The sequence below is a fragment of the Dermacentor variabilis genome, chromosome 8 (assembly GCF_050947875.1).
Source record: "Dermacentor variabilis isolate Ectoservices chromosome 8, ASM5094787v1, whole genome shotgun sequence".
Lineage (NCBI taxonomy): Eukaryota > Metazoa > Arthropoda > Arachnida > Ixodida > Ixodidae > Dermacentor > Dermacentor variabilis.
The window spans coordinates 9,537,853-9,553,594 of NC_134575.1; the positions used below are offsets into that span (position 1 = coordinate 9,537,853).

Below are 15,742 nucleotides of genomic sequence, written 5' to 3' on the forward strand. Positions count from 1 at the left end.
TGACCACAATTAGGAAAGATACGGACTTTACAAATGAGCGCTGCTCTCAGAAATGTCACTAATGACGAACTACAGATTCATCAGTTTAATAAATGCCTCCTTAGGGACAAACGACAACCATTGCTGCAAAGCTAAACAGTGTTCAGCTTCAACGTACAGCTTCTTAGCAAGTAAATGTCAGTTGTATTAGAAACGAGTTATGCCGCACGCGCGATTCTCATTGGCTGGTGGAATCTTAACGTGGCATACGTAGCTCCAATATGCTCTTATATAGTCCCGAGGCTTGCTCCCAACCTTTGTGGGTATCTCGGTATCAAGACGTACATTACTTGCACTAGCAGGGTTGCAGACGAACGAAACTCGTATTCATCCCTTGTGAGTGCAGGGCTCTGTACTCTTGTTTTTGCTACAGACGCTCAGTCACAATGTCAACGTTAACGGTAAAATTAGCCGCGGTCTTGGTATTGGCCATTGTTCGCACCGCTTCTTGCGATGGACAAGAACAGAATGGCGAAGATAGAACTCAAGGCTCAGCGGGAGGCGCCGAGGGCCTTTTGGACTGCTACGACTTCGTAGTAGGTAAGTCAATGTGCTTTTCGCCGAGATAAAAAAAGAATGTTCACATAGAGCAAGGGTTCCTAACTATGAGCCTTACTTTGAATGTCTAACTTCTTGGTCATTATTTAGAAGAACTTCTTGTCCCGAAATTTCGTCAGACGTGATCATGGTGCTCATTATTGCTCTGGGTTCTTGGCCTCTGGATTATTTCCTTCGTTATTATACAGCTAAAATGAGCCCAATGTATGAAAAATTAGAGACTGTGTTTATTACAACTGAAGTATTTCGTTCCACGAAACAGAATAATGAGCCAGTTAGTTGATCTATATAGTACATCATAAAACAGCTGTTGGTAGGGAAAAAACGCTGCACCCGTAAAACAGACAGCACTGATTTCTAGGAACTTTTGGCATTCACATATAGTACTAGGTGCATGTTAGTAAGCTATATTATAGTAAGTATATTATTATTATATATGTATATGAGGAAGTATATATATATATATATATATATATACATATATATATATATATATATATATATATATATATATATATATATATATATATATATATATATATATATATATATATATATAATGCCTTTGAGGTAGGTTGTCGAGAAACGTTGTCCGCGACACTGCATGGCCCCATCGCTGTTGTTCCACGTCTGTGGCACATTCACGAACACATTTTATTGCAAACTGGGGTTGCGTGAAGTTGTACTAATATGTATGTTTTAATTCTTCGGAACAGATTGTTAACGATGAATGAAGTGTGCAGATGTTCTCTCTCTTTTTTTTTAGCCGTACGGTAGTGCGTTGACATAAATTGTTTGGGGCACTGTTCACTTCAGATTTCAGTTCTTCACTTGGTGATCGGTGCGGAGAAATTCAGCATCAATGGCTCTACACCAGCTATATCGTTGACATAGCGCAATATGATCTTGATTATTATGTTGTAGGAAGATGCAAATACGTCAGTCGAAGAGAGTAGAATATAGCACCATTACTTTATTCCCATACCTCTCGCCAGATGTACCTCTCGCGCTCAGCGATTGAAACGCGATACTCGGAGCGCATGGCAGCTGGCGCTTTTAGAGCGCAGCTGTTAAGAGGAAGCTTTAGCTCGGGCCCAACTCCGACGCGGCCTATTCAAATACATGTAAAACGCAAACGTTTTTCTGAGAAAGCTTCTGCACCAATTTTAATGAAATTTGTTGCATTTGAGAGAGAACGTTAAGTTCTAGTGACTGTTGGAAGCGGAATTTCGATTTAGGGCTTGAATTTTCTTAAAAAGATTTTCAAAAATTCGAAAGTTTGTAAAAGATAGAAGCACGCAGTTTACAAATTCATAGCCCTGCATCAAGAACAGATATCGTGGTTCTGTAAACGGAATCCATTAGACCATTGAAAGCGTAGAAATTCGATATGTCATTTCATATCTTACGTGAATTCGTTACGTTATTTACAAAGGTTCTGCAATAGCTGTATTTCCACGTTATTCAATTTCTTTAGCTTCATGTGTAATGTATCAATATTGTCCGCTTTAGATGTACTATTAGATGAAATTGACAGAGCTGTATTACCGTGTTTCGTTTCTGAGTTACAGAGTTGTAAACTTCATAGTTGCGTTTCTTGAAAATTTTCGATTTTTGCCAATTTGTAATAAAAAATTGAGGACCTTAATCAAAAATCCGTAACCAACAGTCACTAGATTTCAAGTTTTTCGTTTAAACGCAACAAACCTCGTCAAATTTGGTGCAGTAGTTTCCGAGAAAAGCGAACTCTCCTTTTACATGTATTTAGATAGGAGCACCCGAGCTAAAGCTTCCTCTTTAGAGGAAGCTTTAGCTCAGGTGCTCCTATCTAAATTCATGTAAAAGGAGAATTGGTTTTTCTCTGCAATCACTGCACCAAACACGACGAGATTTCTTGCATTTAAAAGAAAAATCTAATATCTAGTGACTGTTGCTTTCAAATTTTCTATTTTGGTCGTGAATTTTTTATTATAAATTGGCAAACATCGCAAATTTCCAGGAAACGAAACTATCGAGTTTACAACTATGTAACTCAGCAATGAAGAATTATATCACAATTCTGTGAATTGCACCTAATAGTATATCTAAAGCGTACAAAATCGATATCTTACATATGAATTTCAAAAAGCTTACTAATGTGTAAATACAGCTTTTGCGACACCTTTGCGCACAACGGAACAAATTATATAATTTACAGATTCATACATAGATCTTGTTCGCTTTAATATATCTAATGGAAGCCGTTTACAGAACCACTATATCTATTTTTGACGGCGGGCTGTTAATTTGTAAACTTCGTGCCTCTATCTTTTTCGAACTTTCGCATTTTTGAAAATTCTTTCAATAACATTAAGCCCCTAAATTGAAGTTCCGCTTTCAACAGTCACTAGAATTTAAATTTCCCTCTCAAATGCGGCGAATTTCATTAAAATTGGTCCAGGGGTTATCTCTGAAAAACGTTCTTGCGTTTTAGATGTATTTGAATAGGCCGCGTCGGAATTGAGCCCGAGCTAAAGCATCCTCTTGAGGAAGCTTTAGCTCGGGCCGAACTCTGACGCCAATTAGATAAGAAAAACCGCTCAATGTAGGCGATTTGATTCGTTTTGAAAGCAAATAAAAGCGATCTATAAACGAGGATAGCGTTTGATTTGGCTTTTCTGGCAACGCTGTGGTTCACCGCCCGATGCTTGCGTCGGCCCTTGCGTAAATTTGGCGTCAGGAGGTTGGAATGAAAACACATTGGAATAGCCTTACGTTATCAAGCTCGAGAAATACAAGCACAAAACGTTTTACTAAGCTTAAGTGAATAATAATCAGATTTAGTAAAATTTAAATGCTAATGATTTCTCTTATCGCTTTTGGACCTTTCACATAACATCAATGTGTATTTCTTGTGTTAAATAAGAACGCCCAGTTTGAACACCTCATCCAGAGTCGCCACCTCCCTTGAGGAATTGCTCTAGAGAAGCCCTTAGAGCTTAACACTGCGGATTTGAGCTTCACAACAAAATCAGCACTTTCACACGAGGGCGCAGCATTGAAGCAGATATAAATAGTCCGCATTAGGCTGGCGACGTCTCAGAGCTCTGGCCTGATGTAGAGCGCCGCTAGCGGAATCGCAGCTGTCGAACTCCGATGGTGCATGAGGCGAGGGCGTCAGCAGCACCAGAAGAAAGGAATATAGATATGTTGAGCTTGACGTTCACTAATTGGCGTCACTTGCTTTTCTGGCACCCGGAGTGGCTGCTCAGCGTGTCACTCCCCCCCCCCCCACCCCTCTACTCTTCTATTTGTCTTGCCACTCCCTCCTATTTGTTAACGCACATTGTGTAGAATGATTATAAAATAATTTAAGAGGGCAACGGTCCTATTTTTGCCTGTAATTCGACATTTATTTTTATCTTCCATGCACTGCCAACTATTCAATTCGCTGCTTTCTTTGCCACATTACTGCTGAATTTAGCGTTTGCTGCAGTTTTCGGCACTGAATGCAGCAATACTTAGCAGTGCTGCATGAAAATCTTGCTTCGTATTTTTCGGCAGGAGTTAAATAATTGGGTGCCTCTGCTTCTACGCCTGTAAAAAAATTCAAGATTTACCAGGCTTATTGTATGAAACATATAAATAAATATTTTTCTTCATCAATCACATAGACGCGCTGCTTACGGTGAAAAATTTCTTTTACACATTATCATACAATAAATGACCCACCATTCATACATTTGGGAATAGGGTAGCCATTTTCCAAAGTTTGAGTAACGAACACAACCTTCAATCTCTCTGATCTTCAAGCCATCTCTGTTAACGAAAACGCAACGTTGAGCATGTTTCTGCACTTTTTACCGAAAGAGTGAGCAAAAAGACAGAGAGAGAGAGAGAGAGAGAGAGAGAGAGAGAGAGAGAGAGAGAGAAATAGAGAGAAATAGAGAGAGAGCAAATGATAAAGGAAAGGTAGGGAGGTTAACCAGGACTGAGCCCGGTTGGCTACCCTACACTGAGGAAAGGGAAAAGGGGACGGAAAGATTAAAAGAAGAAGAGAAAGTCTACTGGGTATATCGTTCGGTCACTCAGTCCGGATCACAGACGCTGACTCAATCCAGTAGCCTTCAAATAACGCCGCAGAGCTTTTGTGGCCTTTTGTAGCTGCGGTATGCGAGGCCATGGTCCCAAGATCTTCTTCAAGGTGAACGGTGTTCTATCTAGCTGATTGAGAGCTGTGCAAAGGTCATGTCTTTCGTTTTGAAAAGATGGGCAGTAGCACAGTAGATGTTCTATAGTTCCCTCGGCACCGCAGGCATTACAGTCGGCGCTATCAGTCATTCCAATAAAAAACGTATATGCATTGGTGAATGCGACGCCCAAGCGTAAGCGGCACAGCATTGTTTCCTCATTTCGCAGAAGCCCTGGTAACAGCCGCAGTTGCATAGAGGGGTCGAGGGAATGCAATCGTTCTTGGGTGAATTCAGGTGTGTGCCACTTCTCTAATGTCATACTGTGTGCTACCTTGCTTAGGTGTTGGGCTGCGTCGGTCCGCGATAAAGGTACAGAAACAAGGGTTGCTCCTTCGTGTGCTTTTCCAGCAGCTTCGTGAGCGAGGTCGTTGCCGTAGATACCGCAATGGCCAGGCAGCCACTGAAACACGACGTCGTGTCCTTTCGCTATCATACGATGGTGCATTTCTCGTATCTCCGACACTACTTGTTCACATGACCCGCGACGAAGAGATGACAGAAAAGGCCGCCTTCGAATCGCAGAATATTGCCCACCGATTAGCGGGTTGGTTGTTAATGTAATCAACGACACCTCGGAGGGCAAGAAGCTCCGATCCGGTCGATGTTGTCATGTGAGAAATGTTGTATTGGACGCTAATTGATCGTGATGGTATAACCACTGCGCCGGTGGAGCTGGTCTGAGTGGAAGAGCCATCCGTATATATGTGGACTCGGTCAAAGTAGAAAGTGTTCAAACAATCCAGAGCTGCTTGCTTCAGGGCCAAGGTAGGCAGGTCGGTCTTCTTTCTTGTCCCTGGAACCATGAGACGCACTTGAGGTTGTTCTAAACACCACAAAGCTGAGGTTGTACGTGCTGAGGGTGCGAAGCCCGATGGTAGACAGGCACGATGGATGCTGACCTCGTTGGAGAAGGACGGCTGTGGTCGTCGTTCTGGCAGGCAGGCAAGAGAGCTTGATTGCATGCGTGAAACATGACGAACTTGGGCCCTAAGCGTGTCGATGCTAATGTAAGTCGTGATCGGATGGTCTCGAGCCATTATAATGGTTCCTGCTGTTGAGGCGCTCCGCGGAAGTCCTAGGCAACCTCGCGCTTCTTTGGCTGGCCGAATCCCTACCGGAAACAGTGAGTGCCTCAATCTACGCCGACGACATCTGCATCTGGTCATCAGCGGTCACTCGTCTGCAGGTTCGCGCAAGGCTGCAGAAAGCAGCAACACAGGCATGTCACTATCTTCACACACAAGGCCTTACCATCTCAACAGAAAAATGTGCGTTAGTCGCTTTTACACGAAAACCAATGTCTCGTTATCCAGTATGCATTAATGGCCAGCCTATCTACTACAAGAGAAATCATCAGTTTTTGGGTGTCATTGTGGACCGGGACCGCTCTTGGAGCCCTCATGTGGCCCACTTGTTCATGTCTTTACGTTTATCGCCGGGAAAACATGGGGATCGTCAGTGGGCTCCATGCTACAGTTATATTGAGCACTTTTTGTCGAATTGCTACGTTATAGTTCTCCCGTGCTTGCTAAAAAAAAAGAAAAATAGACAGAAATGATATATTTGACTGTCGACCTCGCTTCATTCCGAAACTGGGAGATGAACGAGTAATGGATTTGGTAATCCCCCTTCCCTCCCTTCTCTAAGTTTTCGTTTATCATAACCATCCCCGAGAAGTGTTTTTACATCAATCACATAAAGAATAGCAAATCTAAGCCACGCGTACGCATCGCTTCACACTTCCGCTGCACAGCCTCCGCTCAGCGATTGGCACGTACCCTTGGCGGATCGTATATAGCTTCTATCGCAGTAAAATGTTAAAGTGCACAAACTAGCTTTACGGAAATGTATAATACTCGCACATGCATGCAGATATTTCGATGCCAAATAGTGTTCTTTCTCTATGCACATTACAGTGGGCGCTGGTTCCGCGGGCAGCGTTGTGGCCAACCGACTGTCTGCCAACAACACGTTCAAGGTTCTTCTCCTCGAGGCCGGCCTAAACGAGACGGCCGATCTGCTTGTTCCTTTCTTCGCTCCCTTTGCAGCCAACCCGAACAACACCTGGATGTACACCACGATACCACAAAACAATTCGTGCCTTTCTTTCCCAGGACAAGTAAGTTCGAGAATTTTCGCCGCGTTTCATTATGTCAGTATTAATGCCAGTTGACCTGATAAAATTAAGCAAGGAGAAGCACGGGGTAAATGACTTGTGTTCTCTATTTACATGCATAATGAATAGGGAAAGTGGAAATAAAGGTGGAAGAAACGACAACTTGGCGTCAGTGGCGTAGCCAGAAATTTCGTTCAGGGGGGCTTACGTTGCAGCTCGACATCCTCCTTAAGAGGAAGATTTAGCTTGGGTGCTCCTCTATAAATACATGTAGAAGGGGAATTCGTTTTTCTCGGCAACCACTGCACCAAATTTCACGAAGTTTCTTGCATTTGAAAGAAAAACTTAAAATCTAGTGACTGTTTGTTTCGAATTTCGGTTTTAGGTCGTCATTTCTTTATTAAAAATTGTCCCAAATCGCAAATTTTCAGAAAACGAAACTATCAAGTTTAAAACTCTGTAACTCAACAATGAAAAATGATATCACAATTCTGTGAATTTCATCTAATAGCACATCTACAGCGGACAAAATTGATATGCTACACATGAATCTAAAAAATTTAGTATTATGAAAACACGGCTTTTGCAGAACCCTTGTACACAACGTAACCAATTCACGTAAGATACAAATTGTCATATAAAATTTCTCCGCTTCGACTGTCATAATAGATGCCGTTGAAAGAACCGCGATATCTGTTCTTAATGCAGAGCTGTTTGTAAACGTTGTGCTCCTCTTTTTTTCGATCTTTAAAATTTTTCGAAATATTTTAAACAAAATGCAGGCCCTAAATTGAAATTCCGCTTCCAACAGACCCTACAATTTAACTTTGTCTCTCAAATGCAACAAATTTCATTAAAAGCGATGCAGAGATTATCTCAGCAAAGCGTTTCTGCGTTTAACATGTATTTGAATAGGCCGTGTCGGAGTTGGGTCCGAGCTAAAGATTCCTTTTAAACAATTGGTCGAAGGATCAAATACATCAATAATAATTGCATTGCCATTGCCAAAGATGCTTCAGCTCAATTCTTGAACGCTACGCACCATAAAAAGAAGTAAAATATATAATTCTTCATAAAAGAATATGCTGGTATGTGCCAGAAATTGTGTCCAAAATAACTGATGCTTCCATGTTTTTGTCTTTTTAATAAGCAAAGAAAATATCACACGAACTTCAGAACAATATCAGTTCGAAACCAGCAAAGCAGTGCATGCCGCTGATATGAAAAATGTAAAGGCTATGAAATGAACAAGTTTAGGACAAATATGTTAATGAAACTTTGTCATTTAAGAACCGTGTTTACATTCATGTACGTATGCAACGGCCAGCGCAAAATATCAATGATGCTGGCATTTGTTCCAATGTATTACGCAGGAGCAGCTGTCGCCAATCGTGTATCGTGATTAATTGCACCGAAATTATAGTGGCAACAGAGAGCACGTAGAAAAAGCAGTTCTGCAAAATATACGAGGGCGAGTCAAATGAAAGTGAGCCAATGCGAATATATGACAAATGGGGTACATTATTTAAAAGTAGTCTCCATGAGCATTTAGGCATTTGTCCCATTGACTAAGGAGTCGCGTGATTCCGGTCTCATAAAATTCCTTGGGTCGCTGCTTCAAAAAGTCTGCAACTGACTCTTCCACGTCATCGTCCGACACGAATGTGGCTCCCTTGAGCTGTTTTTTTTTCGGTTGCCTCAAAATGTGGATGTCGCAAGGCAACAGGTCCAGGCTATGGGGCGGATGTTGCAGCGTTTGCCACTTGAACGTTGCCAGTTCTGTATTAAATACATCAGCGATGTGGCGACGGGCATTGTCGCGGAAGAAGATGACCCCATTCGTCAATTTTCCACATCGTTTCTTCTTGATTGTAACACGCAACCGTTCCGGCGTTTCACAGTATCGGAAACAATTGATAGTCTCTCAAGACTTAGCAAATTCTATCCGTAATAGTCACTGATGATCGGAAAAAAAAGTCAACAACACCTTTCCGGCGTAAATGATGGCCTTTGCTTTCTTTGGGCGTGGTGAATTCGTATGTTTCCACTGTAAGCTTTGCCGTCGTGTTTCAGGCTCGTAGTAATGGCACCATGGTTCGTCCCCGATCACAATTGCAGACAAGAAGTCGCAACCCTCATTGTGGTACTGGGTCAGATCAGTCAAGGCAGCGCCGAACTTTTCCGTCTTCTGGCGGTGGTTCAAAATCTTGGGCATCCATTGCGCACACAAAAGTCGATGACAGAGATGTTCATGAATTATGGCGTGAACCGAATCGTGACTGATGCTCAGCCAGTTCATCGATGCTTGTCCTCCGTTCTTGTCCCATCACCTCATCAACTTTTGAAGTTTTGTTAAGGGTGATTTCACGATGGCTTTAGTCCCGTTTTGGATCGTGTTTGCAACTTTCACGTCCTCCTTTGAACTGTTTGCTCCAACATTTCACAGTGACCAATGAAATGCGATGTTCAACGTACACGGCAGCTATACGGCGACTAATTTCTTTTTACGAAACACCTTCAGCAGTCAAAAACTTCACGGCACCATGCTGTTCAACTTTTCAAGTTTCCAATATGTCACGCAACCATGTTCAACCGAATGTAGGAGAGCATTACAGAACCTTTATCCTCACACCTGCACGTCACTTTTGTAAATGAGACATCCTTTCCTTCTACGCACATGCCCCGCAGATAACTAACCGAGCAATTATGGCGCGAGGTAGATAGGCTCACTTTCATTTGACTCGCTCTCGTACATTATAAATGCGAAGATACAATGGGGTATACAAATGCGAAGATATTAGTTTGATAAAGGGCAAAAAAATGTCACTGGAAACAAAGTTCACTGCACGTATACACAAAATCTCCCAACAAGATATTTAAATATACGTATAAGTCTCCAATAAATGTACGTATCTAAGAAAAAGTCACGGTATATAATGCGTCAAACGAAGCAAATAAACATGTTGTGCAATCACAGATTCACAGAATCCTAGATACCGCCCTCATTCCATCCACTCCCCGATGTATCGCGCACGACGGAAGATGACTAGCTTGCTCTCCTCTTTTCTCCTTTGCACACACAAGACTGAGTCACCATCGTTGGCTCACCCATTCTAGCCCCCCCCCCCCCCCCTTCCCGTACGCTTTAACTCGCACATACAGCATGCGACGCTCGGTAACGATGTTGTCGCCCTTGGACTTTATACAAAACATGAGGGCGACGGTGATGGCAGGAATGCGCTTGGAGTGTCCATATAATTGCTATCGCAATAATATAATAAGACTATCGGGCAACTGAAGCGTCCCGTGGCCCGTTACCTTCCGCAAAGGAAGAAGTAACAAAATCGAACTTTCACCATGCAACAATTCGCTGCGCCGCAACAAGGTATTTTTTTCCATTTGTGGGGCGGGGGCACCGAAATTTAAGAGCCCCAAGGAAAATATGTTGGCCACAATTGAATGCCTACTTTGCGCACCTAATGTGGCTACCGAAGCAATATCGAAAAAAACGTGAGACGCTTGGTCCACAGAGAACTATACGCATACTGCTCGGTATCCTGCACCGGCGAGCCAAGACATTTCGGAGAGGTTGCCCTCAAGCGAACGCGGTGCAATCCGTTGAGTCCCCACAGTGATGGCGGCGAGCGACCATTGTTTCTCTTTCTCGTCTGCTATGCAGAAGGCGTCTGAAACTCTGCCAGGCGAAAATCCACTCGGCCAGAGCAAACCAAACACGCACCGAAGTGCGCCGCGCGGTGATCACGGCAACACAAGAAAAACGTATGCGCTCTGGCTGGCTCTTACAGGTCGTGGGCAGGGTTGCAAGACCAAAGAAAAATGAAGACGCTCCATGTGTCCTCGCGAATAAAAGTCAAAATAGGAAAAATAAATAAGGACGTAGTGACCTTGGCTGGCTTTAGTGTCTTAACATGGAGGCTTTGGCCTAGGGGGAAAGAATTTGATATTTTTTATGTGACATGACGGCACAAATGAGCCACCACATCGCTTCGTCTCATTGGACCTCGCTGCGTGCTTTGTCAAAAGCACGAAGGTTGAAATCTGGGCCAGTTGGTACATATTTGAACGAAAAAACCAGTCAAAAACACAAAGGACAAGAGGAGAAGTTCACACCACAACGACTGGACTATCAACTGAGGTTTATAAGAATCGGTGTGGTCCCAGCAAGGCCAGCAGAGCATGCGCAACTGCATCATCGCTAATCACACAGCATGAAAAGACAAGAAACGCTTCTATCGTGACCGACCTAGAAATTTAAATTCTTTTTCAAGTAAGCGTACCGAGGTTTACTAACGCAGTCATCGCCTAATAAACTGATGTAGTACGCTTCCAAGATTTCTCGCTCTTTTTTGCCCTTGCCCCTATCAAGAATCGTCACATTGCTGAACAAAGGGTAACAACAACACTCATTGCAATGGCGAGGCAAGCTTGCACCGTTATCTGACTCCTGGGAGGAGTGGTGCTCGCGCAGGCGGTCATTAATACATCGACCAGTTTGGCCTATGTAAAATATTTCGCACGTGAGTGGGAACTTATAGACAACCCCTGCATCAAATGCCGTAAAACGGTTTTCATGCTGCGTTGTGCAAACGTGGTTCCTTGCCCTGCCTCGAAAAATGCGTGAGCACAGACCCGAAAGCTTACAAGGGGCAGAAAACACAACACTTACTCCCTGCTTGGCGGCAACCTTCTTGATGTTGTGGCTCACTTTATGCACATACGGCATAACTTCAAGTTTCCTACGTTCAGTTGCCCCGCCATCTACCAGCTTCGTACGTTCCTTCTCCTCTGAAGCAGCGATTCAGCCACCGCTTTCAGAAGAGGCGGAGGGCACCCTGCGGCTTCTAAACGCTGGAATTGTGCGTCAAAGCTACTTTTAATAGCGTGGTGACAGCTTCTTTCGAGTGCATTGCGGAAACAATTCATTGCAATCCCTCTTTTTACAATCTTTGAATGTGCAGATCCAAATGGCAAAAGAGCTTTCTTGCCCCTAGGGGAAAACATCCAGCACAAATGCCCGTCATCAAAGAATGTTAGTTGCAGTTCTAGGAACCTGATGGAATGATTGCTAGGAAGTTCATGAGTGAAATTAAGAGTGCGTGAAGAAGCTTTAAAAGCAGTCAATACATCGTCTACTGCTGCGGGCAGAGTGTCATTTGGTAAAAGCTCTAAAAGTACTAAAAATCGTCCACATACCTAAAAACTTTGCATACACGCTTGTTTAGAAGGAAGCCTTGAAGTTTCCTGTCAAATTTTGCTAAAAATATCTGTGAGAGCACTGGTGGCAACACTAGAGCCAATACATATTCCTTTTTTCTGAAGGAACAAGGAACCTTTGAATTCAACAGTGGATGACAGATAAAAGGATAGGAGCTCTAGAAAGGCATCCACCGACATACCACATGCATTCTGGAAGTTTACAGCACTGCAGTGATCAATAAGTTCACGCAGAGCTACAAAGAGTTCTTCATGGGGAATGCTGTAGAAGAGGTCTTCAATGTCAACTGAAAAGGCCATGTTGGCACCAGGGATCCTACTATTAAGGACCTCTACCACCGCTGCCGAGCTGTGCGTGAACTTATTGATCACTGCAGTGCTGTAAACTTCCAGAATGCATGTGGTATGTCGGTGGATGGCTTTCTAGAGCTCCTATCCTTTTATCTGTCATACACTGTTGAATTCAAAGGTTCCTTGTTCCTTCAGAAAAAAGGAATATGTATTGGCTCTAGTGTTGCCCCAGTGCTTTCCCAGATATTTTTAGCAAAATTTGAGAGGAAACTTCAAGGCTTCCTTCTAAACAAGCGCGTATGCAAAGTTTTTAGGTATGTGGACGATTTTTAGTACTTTTAGAGCTTTTACCAAATGACACTCTGCCCGCAGCAGTAGACGATGTATTGACTGCTTTTAAAGCTTCTTCACGCACTCTTAATTTCACTCATGAACTTCCTAGCAATCATTCCATCAGGTTCCTAGAACTGCAACTAACATTCTTTGATGACGGGCATTTGTGCTGGATGTTTTCCCCTAGGGGCAAGAAAGCTCTTTTGCCATTTGGATCTGCACATTCAAAGATTGTAAAAAGAGGGATTGCAATGAATTGTTTCCGCAATGCACTCGAAAGAAGCTGTCACCACGCTATTAAAAGTAGCTTTGACGCACAATTCCAACGTTTAGAAGCCGCAGGGTGCCCTCCGCCTCTTCTGAAAGCGGTGGCTGAATCGCTGCTTCAGAGGAGAAGGAACGTACGAAGCTGGTAGATGGTGGGGCAACTGAACGTAGGAAACTTGAAGTTATGCCGTATGTGCATAAAGTGAGCCACAACATCAAGAAGGTTGCCGCCAAGCAGGGAGTAAGTGTTGTGTTTTCTGCCCCTTGTAAGCATTCGGGTCTGTGCTCACGCATTTCTCGAGGCAGGGCAAGGAACCACGTTTGCACAACGCAGCATGAAAACCGTTTTACGGCATTTGATGCAGGGGTTGTCTATAAGTTCCCTCTCACGTGCGAAATATTTTACATAGGCCAAACCGGTCGATGTATTAATGACCGCCTGCGTGAGCACCACTCCTCCCTGGAGTCAGATAACGGTGCAAGCTTGCCTCGCCATTGCAATGAGTGTGGTTGTTACCCTTTGTTCAGCAATGTGACGATTCTTGATAGGGGCAAGGGCAAAAAAGAGCGAGAAATCTTGGAAGCGTACTACATCAGTTTATTAGGCGATGACTGCGTTAGTACAACCTCGGTACGCTTACTTGAAAAAGAATTTAAATTTATAGGTCGGTCACGATAGAAGCGTTTCTTGTCTTTTCATGCTATGTGATTAGCAATCATGCAGTTTCGCATGCTCTGCTGGCCTTGCTGGGACTACACCGATTCTAATAAACCTCAGTTGATAGTCCAGTCGTTGTTGTGGTAACCTCTCCTCTTGTCCTTTGTGTTTTTGACTGGTTTTTTCGTTGAAGTATGCTTTGGCAACTTGTCTAATAGTGTGTTGATTTGGCTTGTCCCCTTGTATGTTCCAATGCAAGACTTTAGAAAAGTCAATGCACCAATGGCGTCAAATGTTAATAACAGCATTAGACCCCCAAAGTTCCGCAATTGAAAATCTGAAGCACTGCTTTGGAAATGTCAATGCACCTTTCACATCAACAGTTTATGAGATTTATACCCATAAAGTTTTGGAATTGATATCCATGCGCTCCGTAGATTCCGCGGCCTCCGCGAGATGTCGTGGTGAGCCCATTTATCATCAAAACGCCATTGAAACTTTGTGCTCGGATGGGGCTGCTTGCGTTATGTGACTCCCGGTGCATGGGCGTTGCCACGAAATCCAGCCCGAGTTTGTAATTCTTGAGATGAAATGTCTTTTCGAGCATGAAAAAGACATTCTAGACAAAATCCAGAATGATTTCCGGCACCGGAGGTTGCTTTGGTAGGCGGTGCATAGACAGCACGAAAAAATTTCGGGGGGGGGGGAAGCTGAAGTCCCATAAGCCCTAATTTTACTTTGCTGCTGTTGCAAGGAGTCGGCAGCGACGTAATCATTAAAATACAGTCTCTTTCCTTCAGTTTCCTTCGACGAGAACACATATGTAAAAAAAAAACACAATGTTTAGTTCCCGTTTGTGGTGCTATCAAAAAAGATGACTTTGTAACACATGGAATTTTGTTGTTCAATGTATGCATCGTCCCTAGATTGACTTCGTTTGTACCTAAGTGAAATAATCATGTCTGTGCAAGCTCGCGTACAGCTTTCGTTTGACCAAAGGGCACAAAGTGCAAGTTACAAGTTCAAATGCGCGTCTTTCTGCCCTGTGTCTGCTCTTTGACATGTAATTAATGTACCCCTAAGGATATAAACGTACCATGTTATGTTAGAAAGTAACGAAAATTAAATTGTGGTTCGATCGAACCCCAGCATACCATTAGACGGGCATGATAAAAAAGAAAAGAAAAACAGGCTGGCTTGCAGGGTGAAGCACAGAAGCAGTGACTAACCGTTTCAGAAAAGCATAAATAATAAATTGAAATAACACCATAACATTAACCTGCTTACAATAGCACCCCGATAAATGTACATAAGTTAAGCGGAAGATTTAGCTCGGAGCAGTTCCAATTTCCCTTTGAATTAAGTGTGAAACAGAAGTGATGTGATCAGACAACTGCTTAAACAATTGGATTGAAATTTGCTGTAGCCAGGAAAAAAGTCATGCATTATGCACACTAGGGTACTCATTTAGGACTCGTGATCTTGCTCACCAAACTTGTCGAAAATCAAGCTTAACCAACGAAGAACTGCGTTGAGAAATCCCATAAAAATTTACATATGTCCCAGTTCTGTAAACTGCACTATTTACAGCATCTAAAGGGGACAAGAATGATATTTGAGCTTATAGCCTACGTTAAATTGGCATAATGTTTCTTTTCGCATTGATCATCAGCATAAAATAGGCGCTCTTCAACATAGAACGCCAATGTACCTTAACTCGTTCCTTCCAAAAAGATGCAGAGATTGGAATTATCTGCCTGCCTCTTTGGTCAAAATTACTAATCCTGATCGTTTCCTCACTGCGGTCAATAATGCCGTTTAACACATATCTCCCACCAAATCCTTACACACGTTTACTTTTGTAGTCTTTTCCGTGTGTTATTTCATTTCATTAATTATAACCTTGAAGGCCCGAAGGCATTACACAAAGGGGGCGGGGGGGGGGGGGGTGACGGAAACACGTGTAAAAGTGGTTAATGCTTCTTTGTTACTTACTATTGTGTTTCCTGCTGC

At 43.0% G+C, this 15,742-nt stretch overlaps 1 protein-coding gene across 1 annotated transcript in view; it reads left to right on the forward strand.

Annotated features, from left to right (window-relative positions):
* Positions 1-312: 312 nt before the first annotated feature.
* LOC142590819 (4-pyridoxate dehydrogenase-like) overlaps positions 313-15,742 on the forward strand; it is a 62,383-nt gene continuing 46,953 nt past the window's right edge. The window contains exons 1-2 of the mRNA XM_075703223.1: positions 313-579; positions 6,746-6,948. Of these exons, the coding sequence (XP_075559338.1) occupies positions 426-579; positions 6,746-6,948 (357 nt within the window). The 5' untranslated portion in view covers positions 313-425. The remainder of the gene's footprint in view (positions 580-6,745; positions 6,949-15,742) is intronic.